Genomic DNA, 21,339 nt, shown 5'->3' with positions numbered 1-21,339 from the left:
GGAAGGGTCACCGGACCCGAAACGTTAACTCTGTTTTCTCCTCCACAGATGCTGCCAGACCTGCTGAGCTTTTCCAGCAACTTTGTTTTTGTTCCTGATTTACAGCATCCACAGTTCTTCTGGTTTTTGTGTACTTCTGAGGGTCTATAAGGCTCTGGTCAGGCCACATTTGGAGTATTGTGCACAGTTTTGGGCCCATATCACAGGAAAGATGTACTAGCCCTGGAGTGGGTTCAGAAGAGGTTTATGAGAATGGTCCCTGGAATGAAAAGCTTAACATATGAGGAACGTTTGAGGACTCTGGGTCTATACTCAATGGAGTTCAAAAGGATGAGGGGGGGATCTAATTGAAACTTAGAATACTGAATGGTCTGGACAGAGTGGATGAAGGGAATATGTTTCCATTGGTAGGAGAGACTAGGACCCGAAGGCACAGCCTTAGAGTAAAGGGAAGATCTTTTAGAATGGAGATAAAGAGAAACTTCTTCCACCAGAGAGTGGTGAATCTATGGAATTCACTGCCTCAGAAGGCTGTGGAGGCCCAGGTCATTAAGACAGAGATAGATAGGTTCATGTTTGTCAAGGGGATCAAGGGTTACGATGAGAATGAGGCTGAGAAACTTACCAGCCGTGATTCAATGGCGGAGCAGACTCGATGGGCTGAATGACCTAACTTCTTCTCTTACGTCTTATGGTCTAACATTGAGAATGATATGTGCATATGCTTGTTGAAGATATTTCCATGTCTTGACAAAATTATTGCTGAGCACCAGCAACAAGGATCACATTTTAAGTTTAAAAAGTAAATACATGTTTATGTAACAAATTTTTATGCAGAAAAATTTGTGTTGTGTTATATGGGTCTTTGGAGGGTGGCCCTCAGAAACAAATTGTTAAAAAGCCCTCTTGGAGTTGTTCCAAGCTAAAGTTAAGAACCCGAGTTTGAGACGGTACACAATCTAGTCATTGGGACATAGCACATAGTAACAGGAGTGGGCCATTCAGCAAGATCATGACTGATCAATGGTCTAACTCCATATACCTGCCTTCAGCCCATATCCCTTGAAACCCTTGCTTGGGTATTGTTGAACCAGCACTAATTGAGGTATGTGGAGAGTATTCTGTCATGGACCTGATATGTACATTGTACATGGTGGAAACGCTTGTCACTTATCGCACAATACCCAGCCTGTGACATTATTTTGTAACCAAAATGTTTGCGGCTTGTATGTATCATAGAATCCATGTAGTGTGGATCAAGAATGAAACAACCACAATGGCTTTAACGTGATAAAATACTTCACGGCATTTCACAAGGGTTAATCAAGTAAAACCCATATGAGGAGATACTAGAGCTGATGACCAAAAACTTGGTCAGAGAGAGGTTTTAAGGAGCCTCTTTAAGGAGGACAGTGAGAGAAATCCATAAGATATAGGAGCAGAATTGGACAATTCAGCCCATTGAGTCTGCTGCACCATTCAACAATGCCTAATATTTTTCTCAATCACCTTTTCCTGCCTTCTCCCTGTAACCCTTAATCCCCTTACTAATCAAGAATCCAGCTATCTCTGTCTCAAAGACACTCAATGACTTGGGCCCTTCAGCCTTCTGCAGCAATGAGTTCCACAGATTCATCACCCTCCAGCTGAAGAAATTCCTCCTGATTTCAGTTCTAAAGGGACGCTCTTCATTCTAAGGCTGTGACCCCAGATCCTAGTCTCTGCTACTAGCGGAAACCTCTTCATGTCCTCTCTACCCAGGCCTATCAGTTTTCTCTCTGTTTCAGTGAGAACTCACTTATCCATCTAAACTCCATCAAGTACAGACCCAAAGTCCTCAACCGCTCCTCATTCCTCGGATCATTTTTATGAACCTCTCCTGGACCCCCTCTGGGGCCAGAATATCCTTCCTCAGGTATGGGGCCCAAAAGTGTTCACAATGTAATTGATACAGAGGCATGGGAAATTCCAAAATTTATGGTCTAGATAGATGATGGCTTGATGGAGTGATTTTAAGATCGGAGATGTTCAAAAGACCAGAATCGGAGGAGCATGAAGTAACTCTATAGAGACTGGAATCCACTAAGTCACCCTTTATTTATGCATGAACAGTCCTTGACTGTAGTGCTACCTCTTACGATTAGGCCCCAGAGAGTCAGTATTCCTTTTTATGTCAGCCAGGGCACACTGATTGGGCCTTTTAATCGGGTCCAATCAGGGAACTCGTATTTTATGAGGTCTAGCTGTCTAACCTTGTTACAATCACTGCAGAACACAGGTATTTTGGAAGGTTTTACAGCTGAAGGAGTTAATAGAGATAGGAAAAGACCAGATTATGGAGGTATTTGAAGTGAGCAGAGGGTCGATGGGTGAGGGCACAGGCAGCAGAATTTCGGATAGCCTCAAGTTCATGGAGGACAGAATGTGGGAAGCTGGTCACATGTTCCACAATAGGTTCCTGGGCCTAATCATCATCCTCACGGTTGCTTCATCATTGACCTTAATTCCATCATAAGATCACACTTGCAGGTGTTCACTAATGATAGCACAAAGATCAGTACCATTTGCCACTCTTCAGATACTCAACCCATCTGTGTCTATTGGCAGCAAGATCTGGACAATGGTTAGACAGGAACTGACAAGTAGTAAGTAACATTCATACCACACACGTACCAGGCAATGACCGTCTCCAAAAAGAGAGAATCTAATCATCTGTCCGTGAGATTCAATGACATTACCATTGCTGAATACCCTACCATAAACATCCTGGAAGTTGCTGTAGACTAGGTACTGAACTGAACCAGCCATATAAATATTGTGGCGACAAGATCGAATCAAATGCTAGGAATTCTGCAGGTAGTAACTTCATGTTCTGGCTCCTCAAAGCCAGTTCACATCTCCATGATATAAGTAAGAATATCCTCCCCTTTCATGGATGAATGGAGCTCTAGCAACATTCAAGAAGTTACGTGCCACATAGAGGACACAGCAGCTTGCTGGACTGGCACCCCATCCACTATATGAAACATTCACACATCCTACCATGAGAATACTGCTGCTCAAGAAACTACAGAAACCATAGTAAGCTTATCTGACATGGCAAGGCTGGATATAGAACCCCACAGTGGAGGAGCTTGAGTCTGGACTCCTCAAGCCTGCATCACTACAGTGCAGCTATTATGTCCAAACTGAGTAAGAGAGTGTGAGCCAATAGAAACCAAACTGAGAGAAAATCAAGTCCTTAGCACACTCCTTTACAGTGTGAGACCTGGACACATTATGTTGGTAAACAGCTGAATAATTTCTATCTTCGCTATCTCCAGTGTATCCTCAAAATATTTTGGCGGGACAAGGTCACCAATTCCAGAGGTTCTGGAGCAGCATAAACACATTGCTAAGCCAATGAAATCTGTTCTGGCTCGGTTGCCTTTACCAATGGGGGAAAAGCTGTAGACCGAAGACATTCTGGATAGTAATTGGCCACCGAGTCAACCCATTGGAGATCCATATCTCTCCTATCAGGACTCCAGACGTCACGAGTCCTAAGATGTGAAAATGACAGACAGTGATACTGATAGTTGGGAGAATATTGTTGTTGTCCCTTGGAAGGGCACTGTTGAGCAGAAATGAAAATCTCATCTGGCTTAGAAGAGGGCCTTGAGAAAACAGAGGGCAGCGCATCATGCATCTTCTCCTTCTGTCTTTCTCCGAAGCTGTCAGAATGGGGTTCCTGAGCCATACTAGGCAATGCTTAACACAGAGTTGATCATCACAGTACAAATCACCATCTTATAAGATGGAAGGCTGCCACAGGAGCTAATTTTATTACTTATTAAGGAATAAGTATTAACTAGTAGATGGATTAACTCCCCTAATTGTTTTTGAAATAGTGGAAAGGGATATTTTCTGTTCACCTGAAAGAGCAGAAGAGGCACCTTGGTTTAATGCCCAATCCGAAAAATTGAATCTCTAGCACCGCAGCACTCACTCAGTGCACTCACTCACTAGTGAGTATTTTTGATGCTCCACAGAGAAGGTCCTTTGGGCTAGCATAATAATAAAGAGTAGGAGTAGACCAAAAATATAAACTCGATCAATCACTGGGAGAGATGTCACAGCAGATATTTTATCTAAATCTGAACAGGTAAGAGAGAAACTGATTGAGGGTTGTACTAGAGATGGAGTATGGAGAAGGATGGATGGCTTGTTCCTGTTCAATTGTATAAAGACATCAGCCAAGGATCTCCGTGACACACAACCAGGGGAGACTCTGGTGGGGACAGGAATTTCCTTTGTGAGATTTTGTGACATTTTGATTTCTTTTGTAACGTTGGTCTTCTCAGGACTTTCTAAACTATTAATGTTTATTTAAGAGTAGAAACCAGGACTGAAAGAGCTGCCTTGCCAGTGGGAGAAGTACGAATTCCTTTTCTGTGAGTTAAGGAATACTGTGCTGCCACAATGTCATCAAGTACTGAAAAGGAAAAAGCAAAAGTGCCCTTTTCTGTAGAGCACAACCAATAAAGAAGTTAACTATGAAGACAAAGAAGTTTGTAAACTTAAATCACAATACCCCAGGTATTCCAAAGGCAAAATAGTCATTGGAGCATCGTACACTGGAGTTGTGTGCCAGGACCATGTGCATCCCCAACACAGATGACTCAACAGGAATTGTGCAGGTAATTGAAAATTCCAATAGAAAATTACCCTGCTTCTGGAACACTCTGAAAAAGCCCATTAAAGTTAGAGAACTAAACCTAATAATTATCCAAGAAAAGTTAGAGGATTAAAATTCTACTGTAACTATGGGTAATAATTAAATTGAACCCCCCAGCACAGTGCTGAACACTCTTCACGCTCCCCCACCGCCCCTGCCATAATGACAATCCCTAAGTGCTGACCATGTCCTTACCACCCAGATTGACCCAACACCTGATTCCCCCCCCACCCCCGCAACTTATCTGGCACCTGGCCCTTTCACCACCTGGCATTGCATCAGGACAGAGCTGGCCAGGAATCTTGAGGCAAGAAGTCACCTAAATCTGAGTGGGTAATTTTTAAACCAGTGGAATATCTGGGCCAATATTTCCAGTATCCTTTATGCCTCATGCCCTGCCCTAGGTCAGAATCCTTGGTGCTAGCCAATTAATGTTCTTGTGCTCTACCAGCTAAGCAACAAAGCTAGAATTTGTGATAACACTGTGGAGCTGGAGGAACACCTCTGGCCAGGCAGCATCAGAGGAGCAGGAAAGTTGACGTTTCGGGTCGGGGCCCTTCTTCAGCAACGGCAGTTCTTACTATCTCTAAGCTAGAATTTGTGTTCTGTTATCAAACTTTACTCTTTTCATCTCTGATTGGACAGCTTTGCACAAATGCTGATGCTTTGATATGCAGAAGTAAGATAAGTTTGCCTTTTTTTTACTTTTGAAACATCATTATTTTGGATTCAAAAGTTTACTAGTGCAAAAATGGAATGAGTGCAGCTCAGTTATCAAATTATATTTTCACAGTACAGCATTTATGGATTATGCATTAGAAACTTACATGTAACGGAGATCTGGAACGTATGTCATGTCCATGAACTCCAGTTGCAGAGTGAGATGTTGAGAAGAAGGTGGTTCCGAAACACACAACATTAACTCTGCTTTCTCTCTGTAGATGCTGCCAGACCTGCAGTGTTTCTCCAAGAATTTCTATTTTTGTTTCAGATTTCCATTATTCACAGTTATTGCTAACATTGAAATGTTGAGAATGGTGTTTTCATGTTTTAATCTAATTTCCCTTTTGTGGAAAAAAGCATGGTTTCTACGTTTGATTCAGAGCCAGTTAAAATAAGGCTTTGAGTAACATCCTCTTCCACTTAGACAGATCAAAGCAATAAATCCATTTAGAATGAGGTTTACGTGACGTTTTGTTTTTAAAATTTAGGCCTTGCCTCGGATACTACAAAAATAAAGATCTTATTTCTTTAGATCTTTAAGTGGTTGTTGGTGTTTTTCATAAAAAATGCCTAACTAGTGCAGAAGGAGATGGGATTAACTGCAGCATTTGTATTTTCATGTTACTGTTTCCCTTCTTAACAGTCACTTAATTTTTAAAGACAGCAACAATTCTACCAAAATTGGGGGAAAAAATTGGTTAACCAGTCAGTTATGTACTAACTGGAGTGGTCATGAGATATACTGTACTTCAGACTTAGTTTAGTATGTGAAATCTGCCACTTTCTGTACTGGTTCAGTGGTTAGCACTGCTGCTTCATGGTGCCAGGGATCCGGGCTCAATTCAAGCCTCGAGTGACTGTCTGCGTGGAGTTGCATGTTTTCCCCTTGTCTGCATGGGTTTTCACCGGGTGTTCAGGTTGGGTGGATTGGCCATGCTAAATTGTCCAGGGATGTGTAGGTTAGGTGGATTAGCTATGGGTAATACAGGGTTACAGGGATAGGGTAGGGGGGTGAGTCTAGTTGGGAAGTTCTTCTGAGAGTTGGTATGGACTGGTTGGGCCGAATGGCCTGTTTCCACAGTGTAGGGACTCTATGGATTAGAAGGTGAGTCCTGGGACTGATGTATATTAGTAGTGAAAGAGCTGAAGGCTCAGCTTGTAATCCTGGGCCCTGGCATCGTCCTGCATCCCCCACTATGCTCAAAGCACTGACAGCTACTTAGAAACAAAATCTACTGATAACAGCATCCTCTGCCAGCTAGGGTCTTCCCCTAATCCAATGAAGATGCGTGATCCCAGGCAGCTTACTTGATATTACTGTGAGCCCTGAACTAAACTTAGAAGTCTGTCAATCAGTCATTTCGGCTATCTATTTCTTTAAATGAGATGTCTCAAATTTTGTAGTCACAAAGCATAAACAAATCCAAACTGAACAGGTGAGGGATATAGCATGAAAGAATGAAAACATTCGGCTGTGAACTTGTTAAAAGAAACTACAAAACTAACTTGCCCTCGATGGTAAAGAAAAACAAATTTGTGTTTAAGCTTCCTATTGGCTGCCATTTTGGCTTCTCCACGAATATTCACAATCTCATGTTCTGAGTAGACAACTGGGGCAAGACTACTTCTGTTGGTTAGTTTAATAGAAACAATGAAATAAGGAACAGGAGTAGGCCTTTGGCATTTTGAGTCTACTCTGCCATTCAGTGTGATAATGGCTGATCCTGTATCTCAATGCCATTTTCCTGCCTTCTCCACATACCTCTTGATGCCTTTAAATCTATGATAAAATCTAGTTCTTTCTTGAATATATGCAGTGACTTGGCCTCCACAGCTTTCTGTGGTGGAGAGTTCCACAGATTCACTACCCTTTGAGTGAAGATACATTCTGTTATCTCAGTTCCGAGTGGTTTACCTTGTATCCTACAAAAATAAGAACCAGGAACAAGAGTAGGTCACTCAGCTCTTCAAACCTGCTCCACCATTCAATATGATCATGGTTGATCTGACTTCAACCTTTACATTCCTGCATATCCCGATTAGCTTTCATCGTCATGGTAAACAACAATTGATCTACCTCTGACTTATAAACATTCAAAAACTCTGCATCCACTGCCTTTTGAGGAAAAGGACATTATTCCAGACATAGTCTCACCAATACTCTTGCATGCAATTCTCCTTGCAATAAAACATAACATTTTATCAGCTTTCCTGATTACTTACTGTACCTGCATACAAACCTTCTACGATTCATGCACTAGGACACCCAGATCTCTCTGGATTTCAGGCTTTGTAACCTCTCACTCTTTAGTTTTTTTTTTATTCTTTCTGCTGGAATGGGCAATTTCACACTTCTCCACATTGTGTACTGTTTTTACCAGATGTTTTGCCCGCTCACTGAACTTACCTATATGCCTTTGTAAGCTCCTTGTGTCCTCTTCACAACTCACTCATCTATGTATCTTTGTGTCATCAGCATATTTAGTTACTGTACGTTCAGTCCGCTCATTCAGATTATTTCTATAAATTGTAAAGATCCGAGGCTCCACTACTGACACCTGTAGCACACCACCTGTAATACCCTGCCACCCTGAAAAAGACTAATTTATTCCTACTGTCTACTTCCTGTTAGCCAGTTAGTCTTCTATCCATTCCAATACGTTACCGCCTACACCATGGGCTTCTATTTTCTGCAATAACCTTTGATGTGGCACTTTATCAAATGCCCTCTCTAAATCCACGTACAACACACCCACTGTTTCCCTTTATCTACAGCACAAGTTACTTCTTGAAAGAATGCCATTAAATTATTTAAACATGATTTCCCTTTGACAAAACCATATTGGCTCTGCCTGATTACCTTGAACTTTTCCAAGTGCCCTGTTATAACGTCTTTAAGAATAACTTCTAACATTTTCCCTATCACAGGTGTTCAGCTAACTGGCCTGTAGTTTCCTGCTTTATTCCTTCTTCCCTTTTGAATGAAGGAATTACAGTAGCTATTTTACAATCTAAAGCAACCTCTCCAGAATCTAATGAGTTATGAAAATCAAAAGCATTAGGTCAACTATCTCACTAGCTACTACATTTAAGACCCGAGGATGAAATCCATTAGGTCCTGGGGATTGTCAATTCTTAGTTCCAATTGAATTTGTCCGTCTCTTTCAATTCCTAATTTACAGATATTTTTGGTATGCTACTTGCAACCTCTCCAGTGAAGAATGATGCAAAATATCAGTTAAATTCATGTGCCAATTCTTTATTCTCCATTATTAGTTCCCCAAACTCATTTTCTATAAGACCAACACTTACTTTGTTAACTCTTTTTTTTTTATAAATTGCTAGAGACTTTCCTCTCTTTTTATATTTTTGGTTAACTTCCTTTCATACTCTAGTTTTTCCCTCAATATTAATCTTTTAATAATTCTTTGCTGTGTTCTGTCCAGTCTTCTGACCTGCCAGCAATTGTGACTTTGCTTTGAGTTTGATGCCATCTTGGACGTTTAGTTAATCATGGATGGTGGATCCATCCCTTAGAATATTTCTCTATTCTGCATAATATGTATCTATTCTGCATTTTCTGACATATCTCCTTAAATATTTGCCACTATGTCTCTGTTGACCTATCTCTTAACCTAAATTGCAGTTCACTTTTGTTAGCTATGCTTTCATGCCCTCATAATTGACCTTGTTTAAATTCAAAATGGTAGCCTTGGATCCACACTTTTCTCCCTCAAACTGGATGTAAAATTCAATCATATTATGGTTGCTGCTACCCAGAGGCGCTTTCATGTTAAGGTCAACAATTAATCTTATCACGATTGATTGATTTCATTTATTGTCACGTATACCGAAATACGGTGAAAAGCTTTGTTTACGAGGGGTACATCAAAATCAGAGCAAGTATAACCTGCTTGCTAGTTGGTGCCCTAACATGCTAACTTACGAAATTGTCCCAAAAATATTCAATGAATTTTTAAAATTTTTTTTTTCCCCATCTGATTTTTCTAGTTTATATGTAGGTTAAAATCTCTCATGATAATTAGTGCACCTGTTGACAAGCTCCCATTATTTCTTTCTTGATACCTTGACCTACCATGTGGTTACTGTGGTTGGTTGGCTCACCGAGCTGGTTCGTCGTTGTTCTGCAGATGTTTCATTACCCTGCTGGGTAATATCATTAGTGCAGCCTCCGATGAAGCGCCATTGTGTTTTCCTGCCTGGTTTTTAAATTCTGGAGTCCGTTGAGCTGGATTACCTCACTTCCGGTTTTCCTTCGCAATGGAGTGTATATGAGGTTGAGCTCTGTGTTTGTTGATGGCTTTCTTCGTGGAGTACCAGGCTTCTAGGAACTCCCGTGCCTGTCTCTGCTTTGCTTGTCCTAGGATCTTGGTGTTGTCCCAATCGAATTGGTGGTTCTCCTTATTCATATGGATAGAGATGAGTGACTATATCTTCACAGACTGTCACACTGCGAAACTGACCGCAGGCCAGTCTTCCCTGGTTCTAGATTCCCCAACCAGGAAAAACTTCCTCCATGCATCTTGCCTGTTCAGCCCTGTTAGAATTTTATATATTTCGATCAGATCACCTCTCGTCTTTCTGTTGTGAATATAGGCCAAGTTGAACCAATCTGTCCTCATTGGACTCTCCTGCCATCCCAGGTATCAGCCTTGTGAACCTCTGCTGCACTCCCACTATGGCAAGTATATCATTTCTTAGCTAGGGAGACCAAACTGCATACAATACTGCAAGTATGGTCTCACCAAGGCTCTGTATAGTTGTAGTAAAACATCCTACTTCTGAACTGAAATCTTCTTGCGCTAAAGGCCTGTATGCCATTTGCTTTCCTAATTGCTTACTGCACCTGCCTACTTTCATTGACTGGTGTACAGGGAGACCTACATCTACATCTCCCAATATATCACCATTTAAATAATTCTGTTCATTTCTGTACTTTTTGCACCAAAATATATATCTTCATATTTAACTATGTTATACAATGTCTACCATTTGTTTGCTCGCTTGTTTAACTTGGCTAAATCACCTTGAAGTCTCCTTGCATCCTTCTAATAACTCTTAATCCTGCCTTGTTTTGTGTCATCAGCAAACTTGGCAATGTTGCATTTTGTTCCCTCACTTATATTGTGAATGGCTGGGATCAAAGCACTAATCCTTGCAGTACACCATTAGTCACAACCTGCAAGATAGAAAAAGACCCATTTATTCCCACTGTCTCTGTATAAGAGCAAATTACTGCAGATTCTGGAATCTGTACTGAAAACAACCAGTGCTGGAGATCACAGCAGGTCAGGCAGCATCCATGGAGAGAGAGCAAGCTAATGTTTCGAGTCTAGATGACTCTTCTTCAGAGCCGAAGTCAAGTGTGGAGGGGACAGCATTTATGCTATAGTTTGGGATGTGGGGGTGTGGAGGTAGTGGGAGTAAGGTGCTGGTGGAAAAATGATATTGATAGTTCAGATTAAGTGATCGGAATGTGAGAATGGCTCCTGTCAGATTTGAAGGAACAGATAGTCACACTCGGTTGGTGGAAGGCAGAGAGGACATGATAAAAGAATGCAACAAACTTAAAAAAAAGGGAAGAAATGGATCACAATTTGAAGATGTTGAACTCCATGTTAAGTCCAAAGGCTGTAAGGTGCCTGGTCTGAAGATGAAGATACTGAAAACTGCAGATGCTGTAGTCAGAGTCAACACAGCTTGGAGCTGGAGACACACAGCAGGTCAGGCAGCATCAGAGGTGCAGGAAAGTCCACGTTTTTCGGGTCAGGACCCTTCTTCAGAGTTCTGTTGTTTAGAGTTCTTCTGACAGAGTTAGGGGAAGATATGTTTGGTGGAATTCTGCTGGAGTTGCCTGAAATGGCAGAGAATGGTTCTTTGAATGCAGAGGCTGGTGGGATGAAAAGTGAGGTCAAGGGGAACCCAATCACGCTGTTGTGAATGATGGGAAGGGGCAAGGGCAGAAGTATAAGTGATAGGTCAGTTATGGCCAAGGGCCCTGTCAACCACAATGGGTGGAAAACTACGGTCATAGAAGAAGCAAACTGTGTCAGCAGCGCCATTTTGGAAGGTGGCATCATCCGAATAGATGTGATGTAGGCAAAGGAACTGGGAGAATGGGATGGAGCCCTTGCAGGACATGGGGTGTGACGAGCTGTAGTAAAGGTAGCTATGGGAGTCAGTGGCTTTTTAGTGGATGGCAGTGAACAGTTTATTCCCAGAAATGCAGACAAAGAGGTCAAAGAAAGGAAGGGAAGTGTTAGAAATGGATGATGTGAAAGTTATAGAAGGGTGGAAATTGACGCAAAATGAACAAAGTTTTCAAGGTCCTGGCGGGAGCATGAAACGGAACCAAAGCAGCCATCGATATAACGAGAAACAGTTATGGGAGGGGACCAGTGTAGGACTGGAACAAGGATCGTTCCACATGCCCCATAAAGACGCAGGCATAACTGGGACCCATATGGGTGCCCATAGCTACTCCTTTGATTTGGCAGAAGTGAGATGAATTGAAGGAGAAATTGCTCAGTGAGAGAATCGGCTCAGCCAGGGTGGAGGAGAGTAGTGGTGGATGGGAAGTGTTCAGGCCTGTGCTTGAGGAAGAAGCCAAGACCCCTCGGACCATCCGGGTGGGGAGTAGAGGTTTAGAGGGTTTGGACATCCCATGGTGAACAGGAGGTAGTTAGGGCCAGGGAACTGGAAATTGTCAACGTGGTGGAGAGCATCAGAGGAATCGCGGATGTACGAGGGCAGGGCCTGGACAAGTGGAGAGAGGATAGATTCAAGGTAGGAGGAAATGAGCTCAGTGGGTCAGGAACATGGTGATATGATGGGCCTACCAGTGCAGTCTGGTTTGTGGATTTTGGGGAAGGATGTAGAAGCGGGCTGTCCGGGTTTCGGAGAGTACCAGGTTGGAGGCAGTGAGGATGAAGATCTCCGGAGGTAACGAAGTCGGTGACAGTCCTGGCAACAATGGCTTGATGATTGGATGTGGGGTCATGGTCCAGGGGGTGGTAGGAAGAAGAGTCCTAGAGCTAGTATTGTGCCTCCGCAAGGTAAAGATCAATGTGCCAGACTACAACAGCGCCAGCATTTGTTGGCTGGTTTGATAACAAAGTTAGGGTTGGTCCTAAGAAAGTGAAATGTGGCAATTTCAGAAGGGGACAGGTTAGACTGGGTGAGAGGAGCAGAAAAATTGAGACGGCTGATGTCACGTTGGCAGTCTTCAATAAAGAGATCCAAATTGAGGGTGAATACTGGAGGCAGATGAAGAGATCAGTGGAACGAGGTGAGGAGTCCTGCCTGAAGAAGTGAGTGCGGAGATGGAGGTGGCAGAAAAACAGTTCCAAATCACGACGAGCCCGAAATTCATTAAGGTTGGAGTGTAACGGTATGAAGCTGAGTCCTTTGCCAAGGTCTGTACATTCAATCTCGGAGAGGGGAAAGTCAGGTGGTATGGTGAATGCACACCAAGGGCTGGAGTTGGGGAGAGTGCCCTTGGGAGGGACATAAAGTGATGGTATCTGAGGGCTGGAAGGGGGCTAAGGGACAGACCGCGGATGGATATTGGAGTCCATCTGTTGCTGGAGCCTGCATGCCTTGATGTCCGTAAGAAAGAGAAAATGTCTTTTATTGAAGCAAAGGATGAAGCGAAACTGGGGACTGACACAGCTTTGAGAGAGGGTGAGTTGATGTTGCTGCAGAGTGCAGTTGAGTGCGTGCATATGCTGATGCATGGCGTTGATCATGGATCGCAGGATTTGGTGGGAACAGCAGTCTGAGGAACGTTTTATGTCCTGGAGATAGTCCCCACAGCACCTTCCCATGTAACCACAGAAAGTGCAACAGCTGCCCCTCCACCACCTCCCTGCTCACCATCCAAGGGCCTAAACCGTCTTTCCAGGTGAAGCAGCATTTCACCTGTATCTCCTCCAATCTTGTGTATTGTATTTGCTGCATTCAATGTGGCCCACTCTACATTGGAGAAGCCAAACGCAGACTGACCGCTTTGCAGAGCACCTCTGGTCTGTGCACAAGCACGACACTAACCTTCCCCCTGGCCGGTCATTTTTAACACTGCATCCTGCTCCCATATCCACTTGTCTGACCTTGGCATGCTGCAGTGTTCCAGTGAATCACAGCGCAAATTGGAGGAACAAGATTTCTTCTTTAGACGAGTACTTTATAGCCTTCTGGGCTTAATATTCAAGTTCAACACCTTCAAATTGTGAACTATTTCTTCCCTTTCTTTTAGCTTGTTATATTCTGTTATTATGTCCTCTCTCCTCTCCCACCACCCCAGTCGGATTGTCTGTCATTTCAAGTCTGGCAGGAAACGCACCATTGTTTTACCATTCTCACATTCAGATCACTTAATCTGAACTATCAATATCTTCTCTTCACCAGCACCCTACTCTCACTACCTCCACACCCGCCCCACCCCAAACTATAGCATAAGTGCTGCCCCCTCCACACCAGACTTCAGCTCTGATGAAGAGTCATCTATACTCGAAACATTAGCTTGCTCTCTGTCTGTGGTGCTCTGACCTAATGTGATCTCCAGCATTGGTTGTTTTCAATTCCCACTCTCTGTTTCCTGTCTGTCAACTAATCCTCAGTCCATGCCAATGTATCACCACCTATTCCATGTCCGTTAACTTTGTCTGCTAATCTCTTATCAGGGATATTATCAAAAGCTTTTTGAAAACCCAGATACAACACATCTGCTAGTTCTCCCTTATCTATTCTGCTGGTTACATTCTCCACAAAAAAAACTCCAGTAGATTTAAGCATGATTTTTCTTTGTAAACCCATTCTGGCTACGGCCAATCCATTAATGCTTTCCAAGTGTTCTGCTATCATGCCTTTTATAATAGTCTTTAGCATTTCTCTGCTATTGATGTCAGGCTAATTGATCTGAAATTCTTTGTTCTTACTTATGTCTCTCTTTTTAAATAATCTGTCACCCTCCGATCTGTAGGAGTTGCTTCAAAGTCTACAGAGCTTTGGAAGATTCCCACTGATTTACCTAGTATTTCCAGGGCCACTACTCTGTGATGTAGATCATCTGGCCTTGGTGATTTGTCAGCCTTTCGTCCCATTCATTTCCCCAGCATCATTTTCTTACTCGTATCGATTTCCTTCCTGCTATCGCTAGACCCTTGGTTCTGTAACCCCGAATGAGGAGAGAATCACCTAAGCAGACCCCGGACTGGTATCAGGCACTGCCCTGACTGGGAACCCCTGAGCATAGGTTATCTCCTTGACTTGACTGAGCCTGCTGACAGCCATGAAAGTCTTCCTGGCTTTGTGTCTATACTGAATAGCATAGCAAGACAACAGTAATATAAGTCAGGTATCTCTAGCTAAGGGGTGACAGCACAAAAATGCAAGAGAGGGATGCTGAGAGCAAGTGTAGGTTCATGGAAAGAAAACAGCTTAAGTAAAAATTCCATAAATAAAGCTGATATGGACTTTAGGACAAACTTATTTACTCAAGGTGCTGAGAATGTGTAACTTGCTGACACATGAGTATTTGAGATGAATAGCATGGATGGATCCAAGGAGAATCTAGATATACATGTACACTAGGGAGAAAAAAGCATCCTGTTTGATAGGATAAGATGAGGTGAAGTGGTGGTAGCTCATGCAGACTGGAAACACAGGCATGGTTCATTTGGATGAATGGCAGTCTTCTGTGCTTTAAAAGTCTGTTTTATGTTTGATTGATGTTAGCGCTTCACTGCATTAACTCTGTTGAATTAAGGTCATTGTGCTTCAACATTTTAAATCCCTCATTATCATTGGTAAATTTTGGTTAATACTGTAGATCTTAGTCTCTGTATTGCTCTCTTCAAAATTGCTACATAAGTTCACAATGTTATTTGACTTGTAACCTTGAAGTACGAATAAGTTTGGAAGTCATCTAACAAGTGTGATTAGTATTTTAAAACCAGCTAGCTAGATTTAGAATTTACTGCTGGGGTTCTATCTATTTTTGTGGTATGACTAGAAAGATCAGTTTATTTAGCTAATAATGAATGTGAACAGGATAATAATAAAATAATTGTCACTTGATGTGATTATTTGATAAAGCACTCAAATTTCAATTGCCAAGTGTGCTGCTCAGTTTGTGTTAGGCTCCCTATTATATTTTGCATTCAGGATTTCACGGATTGGTCAAACTCCATTAGTTCCGTCAAGAGCAGGTTATAGAGGCTTCTAAATGGTGCTTTTAATGTGTGCTGTTTTATTTTCCTCTGTACAATGACTCATCAAATCTGGTGTGTCAAGTTCAGTTTGTTAGTAAGTACTTAGAGAAGCACTTTCAACTTGAAAATTGTAAGCAGAGAAACCTTTTAAACAGATTATGAGCTGACAGCACATGATTAGAGGAAATCGAAGGATTGTACTACACTTGCTCTGTGCTGACTATTACTGTTTGATGGGGTTGGTTGGCTCAGTTGGCTGGATGGCTAATTTGCAATGCAGAATGATGCCAATAGCGTGGCTTCAATTCCCATATTGGCTGAGGTCACCATGAAGGTCCTACCTTCTCAACCTCGTCCTTCATCTGAGGCGTGGTGACCTTCAGGTAAATCTGACCATCAGTCACCTCAATGAGAGAGCAGTCCTATGATTCTTTGGGACTAGAACCAATTGTCTTTGCTTCTTGCTGTTTGTTAATCACTCATGATACTTTGATTCCAGACTAATGCTGTGCGACTCATTTGAGCAAGGAAATTGCAAAATTGGAATACAGTTAAATATCAGAAGTCTCTTTGTCGTTGGTGCTTGGTATTGAGTGATTGAGAAATGACCATTGAGTACCAATATTTAATACATGTTGAATGTTGCTTAAAGAAAAAAGAGAAATTCTCAAAACTTTTCATCCTGCACTCTCAGAATTGGATGAATGCCATCAAAGGGAAACACAATTTATGCTTCATGAGAAATGGTGCTCATTGGTCATGATGTTGTTCTAGAGAATCTGGGAGGGAACGGTTATTTCTGAAGCTTTATTTTTAATTCAAGGAAGGTAAGTTGACTTTTGTCAAGATTTTACTATAGGGAATATACCAGGGAACTGTTCCCCCAAAGCTTTGTTAAGTTATAAAAAGTGCAATACTTGAAAGAATTCGTCTTGTTTGCAATTAGTTGTTAGTTTAAGTTTTAGCTCATTTAGGATTGTTCAATAAGTGCCATCCAGTTCTGGTGTCACATCTAAGATTGGACATGGTGTTATGTGTATTGTAAGCATGGCTTGGTTTAGTATGGTAATACTTCTCAGCCTTCAAAATAGATGAGTTAGCCTCAAAATTGCCTGGGAAAAATTCATTCATACAGAGGGGACCAATGAGAAAAGAGACACTAGTGAACTTTAGCAAACCTGGGAAAGAAACAGCCTGTGTTTGGTGGAGCAGTGTGTAGTTGGGAAAGCCAGTATCAGCATTGAAAGAGCCATTGTGCAGCCAAAGAATGGGGAGGATCGCTGCTAGGTGGGGTGAGGTTCAGGAACAGCTATCGAGAACCTGGAACTGGGGAGCTATCCAGAAACGAAATTGGCTGGTGATATAGTGCCTTTTGTTGGGGACGTGGGCGGGATGAGGGCTTTTGTTGGATCTGGGAGCTTGGTCTCCTGGGGCCTGGTTGGGGACATTAGCCAGGTGACAGCAAAGGTGACAGGAGAAGGAGAATGTGGCAGAGAGTTTGGGGAGGGAGAAGGAGGCTTCAGCTAGATGAAGGGGCAGAGGGAGGCTGCAAGAGAGGGGTGGGGTAAAAAAATGGACTCCAAGAAAGATGTGGGAGAGAAGCAAGCTGCAAGAGCTGTAAGGAAGTAGAAAAAGGCAGCAAGAGAGCTGCGGGGAGGGGGGGAGAAGGGGACAGCAAAAGAGAGAACCATTTTGAACTTGTCAGTCGAGGAATACTCAGCTAACTGAGAGTTGAGGGAAAAGTTGCCAACATAATACATCAGCTGCAAATGGATGTGGAATGTCTAGTTTAGGGCTGCATTCATACAAGAGCTACTGTACTTGGGGAAAAATGGTGGTGGATCCTACTGTAATGAGCACAGAAATTGTTGAGATTTAAATTTGAGATTGAGATCTGAGATGCAGTAAATAAAGCTGTGAACTGTGTGGTTAAAATATTCTAGCTTCTTGTGGAACAGAAGCTCATTAATTGTTACCTAACCACCCCGTGAAAAGTCTCTTTAGGTTGATGATATCTTGTGTAATGCACGTTGGATACTTTGAAGAAAACCCTTTGTCAGATTGTGCTTATTATACCGTGTTCTTCAGAAAATTTAAAGCTTTCTTTATGTATTGTGGATTTGGGTTCAGTGGAGAGTTCGTAATTATTCTAATTCTGCTTTTGTACATTTGCAAATGTCCCCTACATCATCACAAATTCAGAACTTTTAGAAATTACGTCACAGCATCTCCATAATAAATGAATTAATGAGAAAGAAAGCATAGCCCCCAAAAATCAAAATCTAGCGTCCAAAATTGAAAAGGAAGCTGTCAAGAAGATTAATTTTGGTGCTGGTACTCTGCTTATTGCAAACAGTTGAAGGAATATGCTGTTTTATAATGATCCGGTAATCATTGGCATGCAACGTATACAAATCATTAAAGCCACACTGAAATTCAAACACCACATCACTCATTTATGTGGGAAACAGAATATTTTTCCATTTTCAAAGCATCATCAATTATTTTTAACAATTCTGTTTGTACTGTGATTTCAAATATTAGTTTACCAAAAAGATCTTTGTTGTTCAACCATCATGATAATGTTTGCTTAAATAAAATTTATAACCAAGCAATTTCATTTTTAAAATGCTATTTTAAGTATCAGCTGATGTATTGGAGGTTTCTCTCACACAATGTGGCATAGCCAGCAGATTGCAAGATGGCGGCAGAGCAGGACGCTCCAGTCAGACCTCTTCTGCTCGCCAGTCCCTTTCTCTTTTCTTCTTTCTTTTTTCCTCCTCTTTGTAGCTATTCTTTCCATCCCCTAACCCCCCATCCTTCTGCCCTACCTGGAGACTGGAGTTGAGGAGTGGAGCAGAGCGAACGGGCTAAGTCCCACGGTGGAGCGTAGTGAATGGGCCGAGTCCTGGACGGAGGCTGGCACATGGAGGCGGCATGGCTTCGTGCTCTGGGGCTGGCGGGCATGGACTGGCATTTAAGTACTGTCACTTACTTTCATTCTGGACTTCAACTGTTCCCATGCTGATCTGCATATATTTTTAATATGTAACAACACTTTTTTTTTAAACTCTGTAATTACACTTAAAAGTTTGTGTACCTAGGTCTTCTGCACCTAAGATCGTGCTGAAAGCTAACGTTACAAACTTTTCGCTGCACTCATTTGAGCGCATATGACAATAAAGGTTATTTGATTCTGCCATCTGTGAATATACCTTCTTTAAAATGGCGGTGCTGTGTGTACAACTGGAGACACTATTGTAGTGTATTTCTGTATAGTGTTGTGTGCTACTGGAGGCCCGACTGTATCAACACTGAGATTTCTTCAGCAGCACTCCCAGTTCCATAATCTCTAGCTCAGACTTGGACACAGATTGTCTTTCCATTTATCATCACCGGGTCAAAATCCTGGAACCGATTATTTAGCACATCACAGAGAATGTGGCAGTTAAAATAAAAACCTCACTAACACCTTCACAAAGGCAGTTTGAGATGGCCAATACTTAGCTTGTGGATGAAAAACGCCTACCCAAGGAGGAATTTTAAAAGTATTTAAACATCTGGCTGGTCCAACTCAGCAACAGTCCTGTAGAAAACAGCAGCCAAAGAGACTTGAACATAGGGAGAGACAGAAGGTAAAGTGAGAAGTTTTAGAATGAGATCTAGAGAGAACAGCCAGGAGGGAGTGTAGAAAACAAAGTTGAGAATGGAAGATAAAATTTACAAATTTTTCTTTGCGAGCAACATTTGGGAAGGCACATGAGTAAAAAAAAAATAGATTTATTGATGTGCTAATGGGAAATAAGTGTTTGTGAAAAGTTCTTTTCCTTTATCAGAGTGAGATTCATGATTTTTGTTCATGCCAAGTGTCAACAGTATTGTACATGCCAAAATCAACAAGTTGGAAGAAATATGTTGCATAATCCTAATCCTTTGAATACCCACCTTTGGTAAGATGGTTTACTTAAAAGTGTAATAGGATATTTTCTCCCCTTCAAAAACCCAATAAATAGTAATTTCTTAAAAAATGCAACTTCTTAAATTTAGACACAATCAGAATAGTTTTGCTAAGTAATCCAATGTAAACCACATTGGAAACCAACCATAAATGAATGTTTTGTAATTGCAGAATATCTATTAAAATGATGCCAAAATGTTTCATGAACCTTAATCAATGTCTGAACTAATTGTTATGATGTGCAATATATAATTGTACATCTGTTTATACACGAGCATTTCATTGCTTCTATATTTTATGGAGTTGTACTGCTTATATTTCTGCCTGGTATCAAATTGATCTGAGCTGAGAGACTAGCTGAACAGTAAGCTCTGGTACCCCGTTTACCTAGAAAAACAAATTACATCAGGAAAGCAAGCACTGCACAGTGAATTATTAACTGAGATTATTTGATCAGGAAAAGGAAACTGCTGAGATTACACCATTCACTTCAAACATAGACTTCCAGCAATGTCTCTTTAAAAGCTGAGTTACTGAGCAGACAGGGTTGCACCAGTATATGTGTCTTGAATGAAGATCTAGCTACTCTTGGCTCAGGCTGCTTTTTGTTTTGTTTTGCAGGTGAATTTTGCAGTATGTCAGTTGTTTGCCCTTTTTGCAGCCTTCTGGTTCCGTCTTTATCTCAGTCCCAGTCGAGCTGGTGTTGTCATACGTCATGTGGTCATCACTATGATTGGCATATATTTTGCTATCTTCTGTTTTGGATGGTAAGTTTACAAATGGTTAAAGCTTATTATTACAATCCATCCCATCTCCCATATTAATGTAAATTTATTTGTGTACGGATTTGTTGTGGAGACAGCAGTAATGTTTCTGATTCAGCCAAAATGTTTGGATACAATATTAATTAAATAGGAACTTGCAAACAATATAATGTGATAACCATGACATTACTTTGTTTTTCTGTCCTTTTTGAAGAGTAATGATACATCAACAATAATCTGTGATAACTGTCACACTGTGGTAGCACTTGCCTCTCAGTCAGAATATAATGCAGGCTGACACACCCAATGCAGTACTGAGAAAGAGCTAAGTTGCGAGAGATATCAACTCTTGGATGAGGCACGAAACTGCAACCCTGTCTTTACTTTGAGAGGGACAGTTAAGAAATACTGAATTGAAATATACATCTAATTATAATCTGCCGAGTTTGTGCAAGTTGCTATATAATTGCAATTTCTTTCTCCCAACTTAAAACCTATACCTGTCACTTTTTAAAATAAATTTCTCTCCACTCATATGCCACCATGAGGCCTGTTTGAAGGTGGGGTGGGAGGTGCCACTTAATTAGCAGCGGGAAGATTTACAATCAGTGAATGTTGGAGGAATCTCCACCCTTGGATGTGATCCAGCAAACTGTGTAGGATTTTGCCAGTTATCTACTGGGAGTGGGGATTTGTACCTCATTCATAGACATTCTGTGCCTAGTTAAGAAAAGGAAAGGGGCTATTTGTCACTCTCTCTCGCACTCACTCTCACTCTCTCATTCTCTCTCACTCTCACTCGCTCACACTGTCTCACTCACAGACTCTCACACTCACACTCACACACACTCTCTCACACTCACACACTCTCTCACACTCACACACTCTCTCACACTCACACACACTCTCTCACACTCACACACTCTCTCACACTCACACACTCTC

The 21,339-nt window shown here is 41.7% G+C and overlaps 1 protein-coding gene across 4 annotated transcripts in view; it reads left to right on the top strand.

The window, feature by feature from the left end:
• mboat1 (membrane bound O-acyltransferase domain containing 1) overlaps positions 1-21,339 on the top strand; it is a 92,389-nt gene that overhangs the window by 2,696 nt on the left and 68,354 nt on the right. For all 4 annotated transcript variants that reach the window (XM_048618057.1, XM_048618069.1, XM_048618062.1 and 1 more), the window contains exon 2: positions 20,252-20,397. In XM_048618057.1, coding sequence (XP_048474014.1) covers positions 20,252-20,397 — 146 coding nt within the window. The remainder of the gene's footprint in view (positions 1-20,251; positions 20,398-21,339) is intronic.

Source organism: Rhincodon typus, chromosome 2 (assembly GCF_021869965.1).
Source record: "Rhincodon typus isolate 14 chromosome 2, sRhiTyp1.1, whole genome shotgun sequence".
Lineage (NCBI taxonomy): Eukaryota > Metazoa > Chordata > Chondrichthyes > Orectolobiformes > Rhincodontidae > Rhincodon > Rhincodon typus.
The sequence above is the reverse complement of the archived record's forward strand: the minus strand, read 5'-3'. Positions and strand labels throughout refer to the sequence as shown.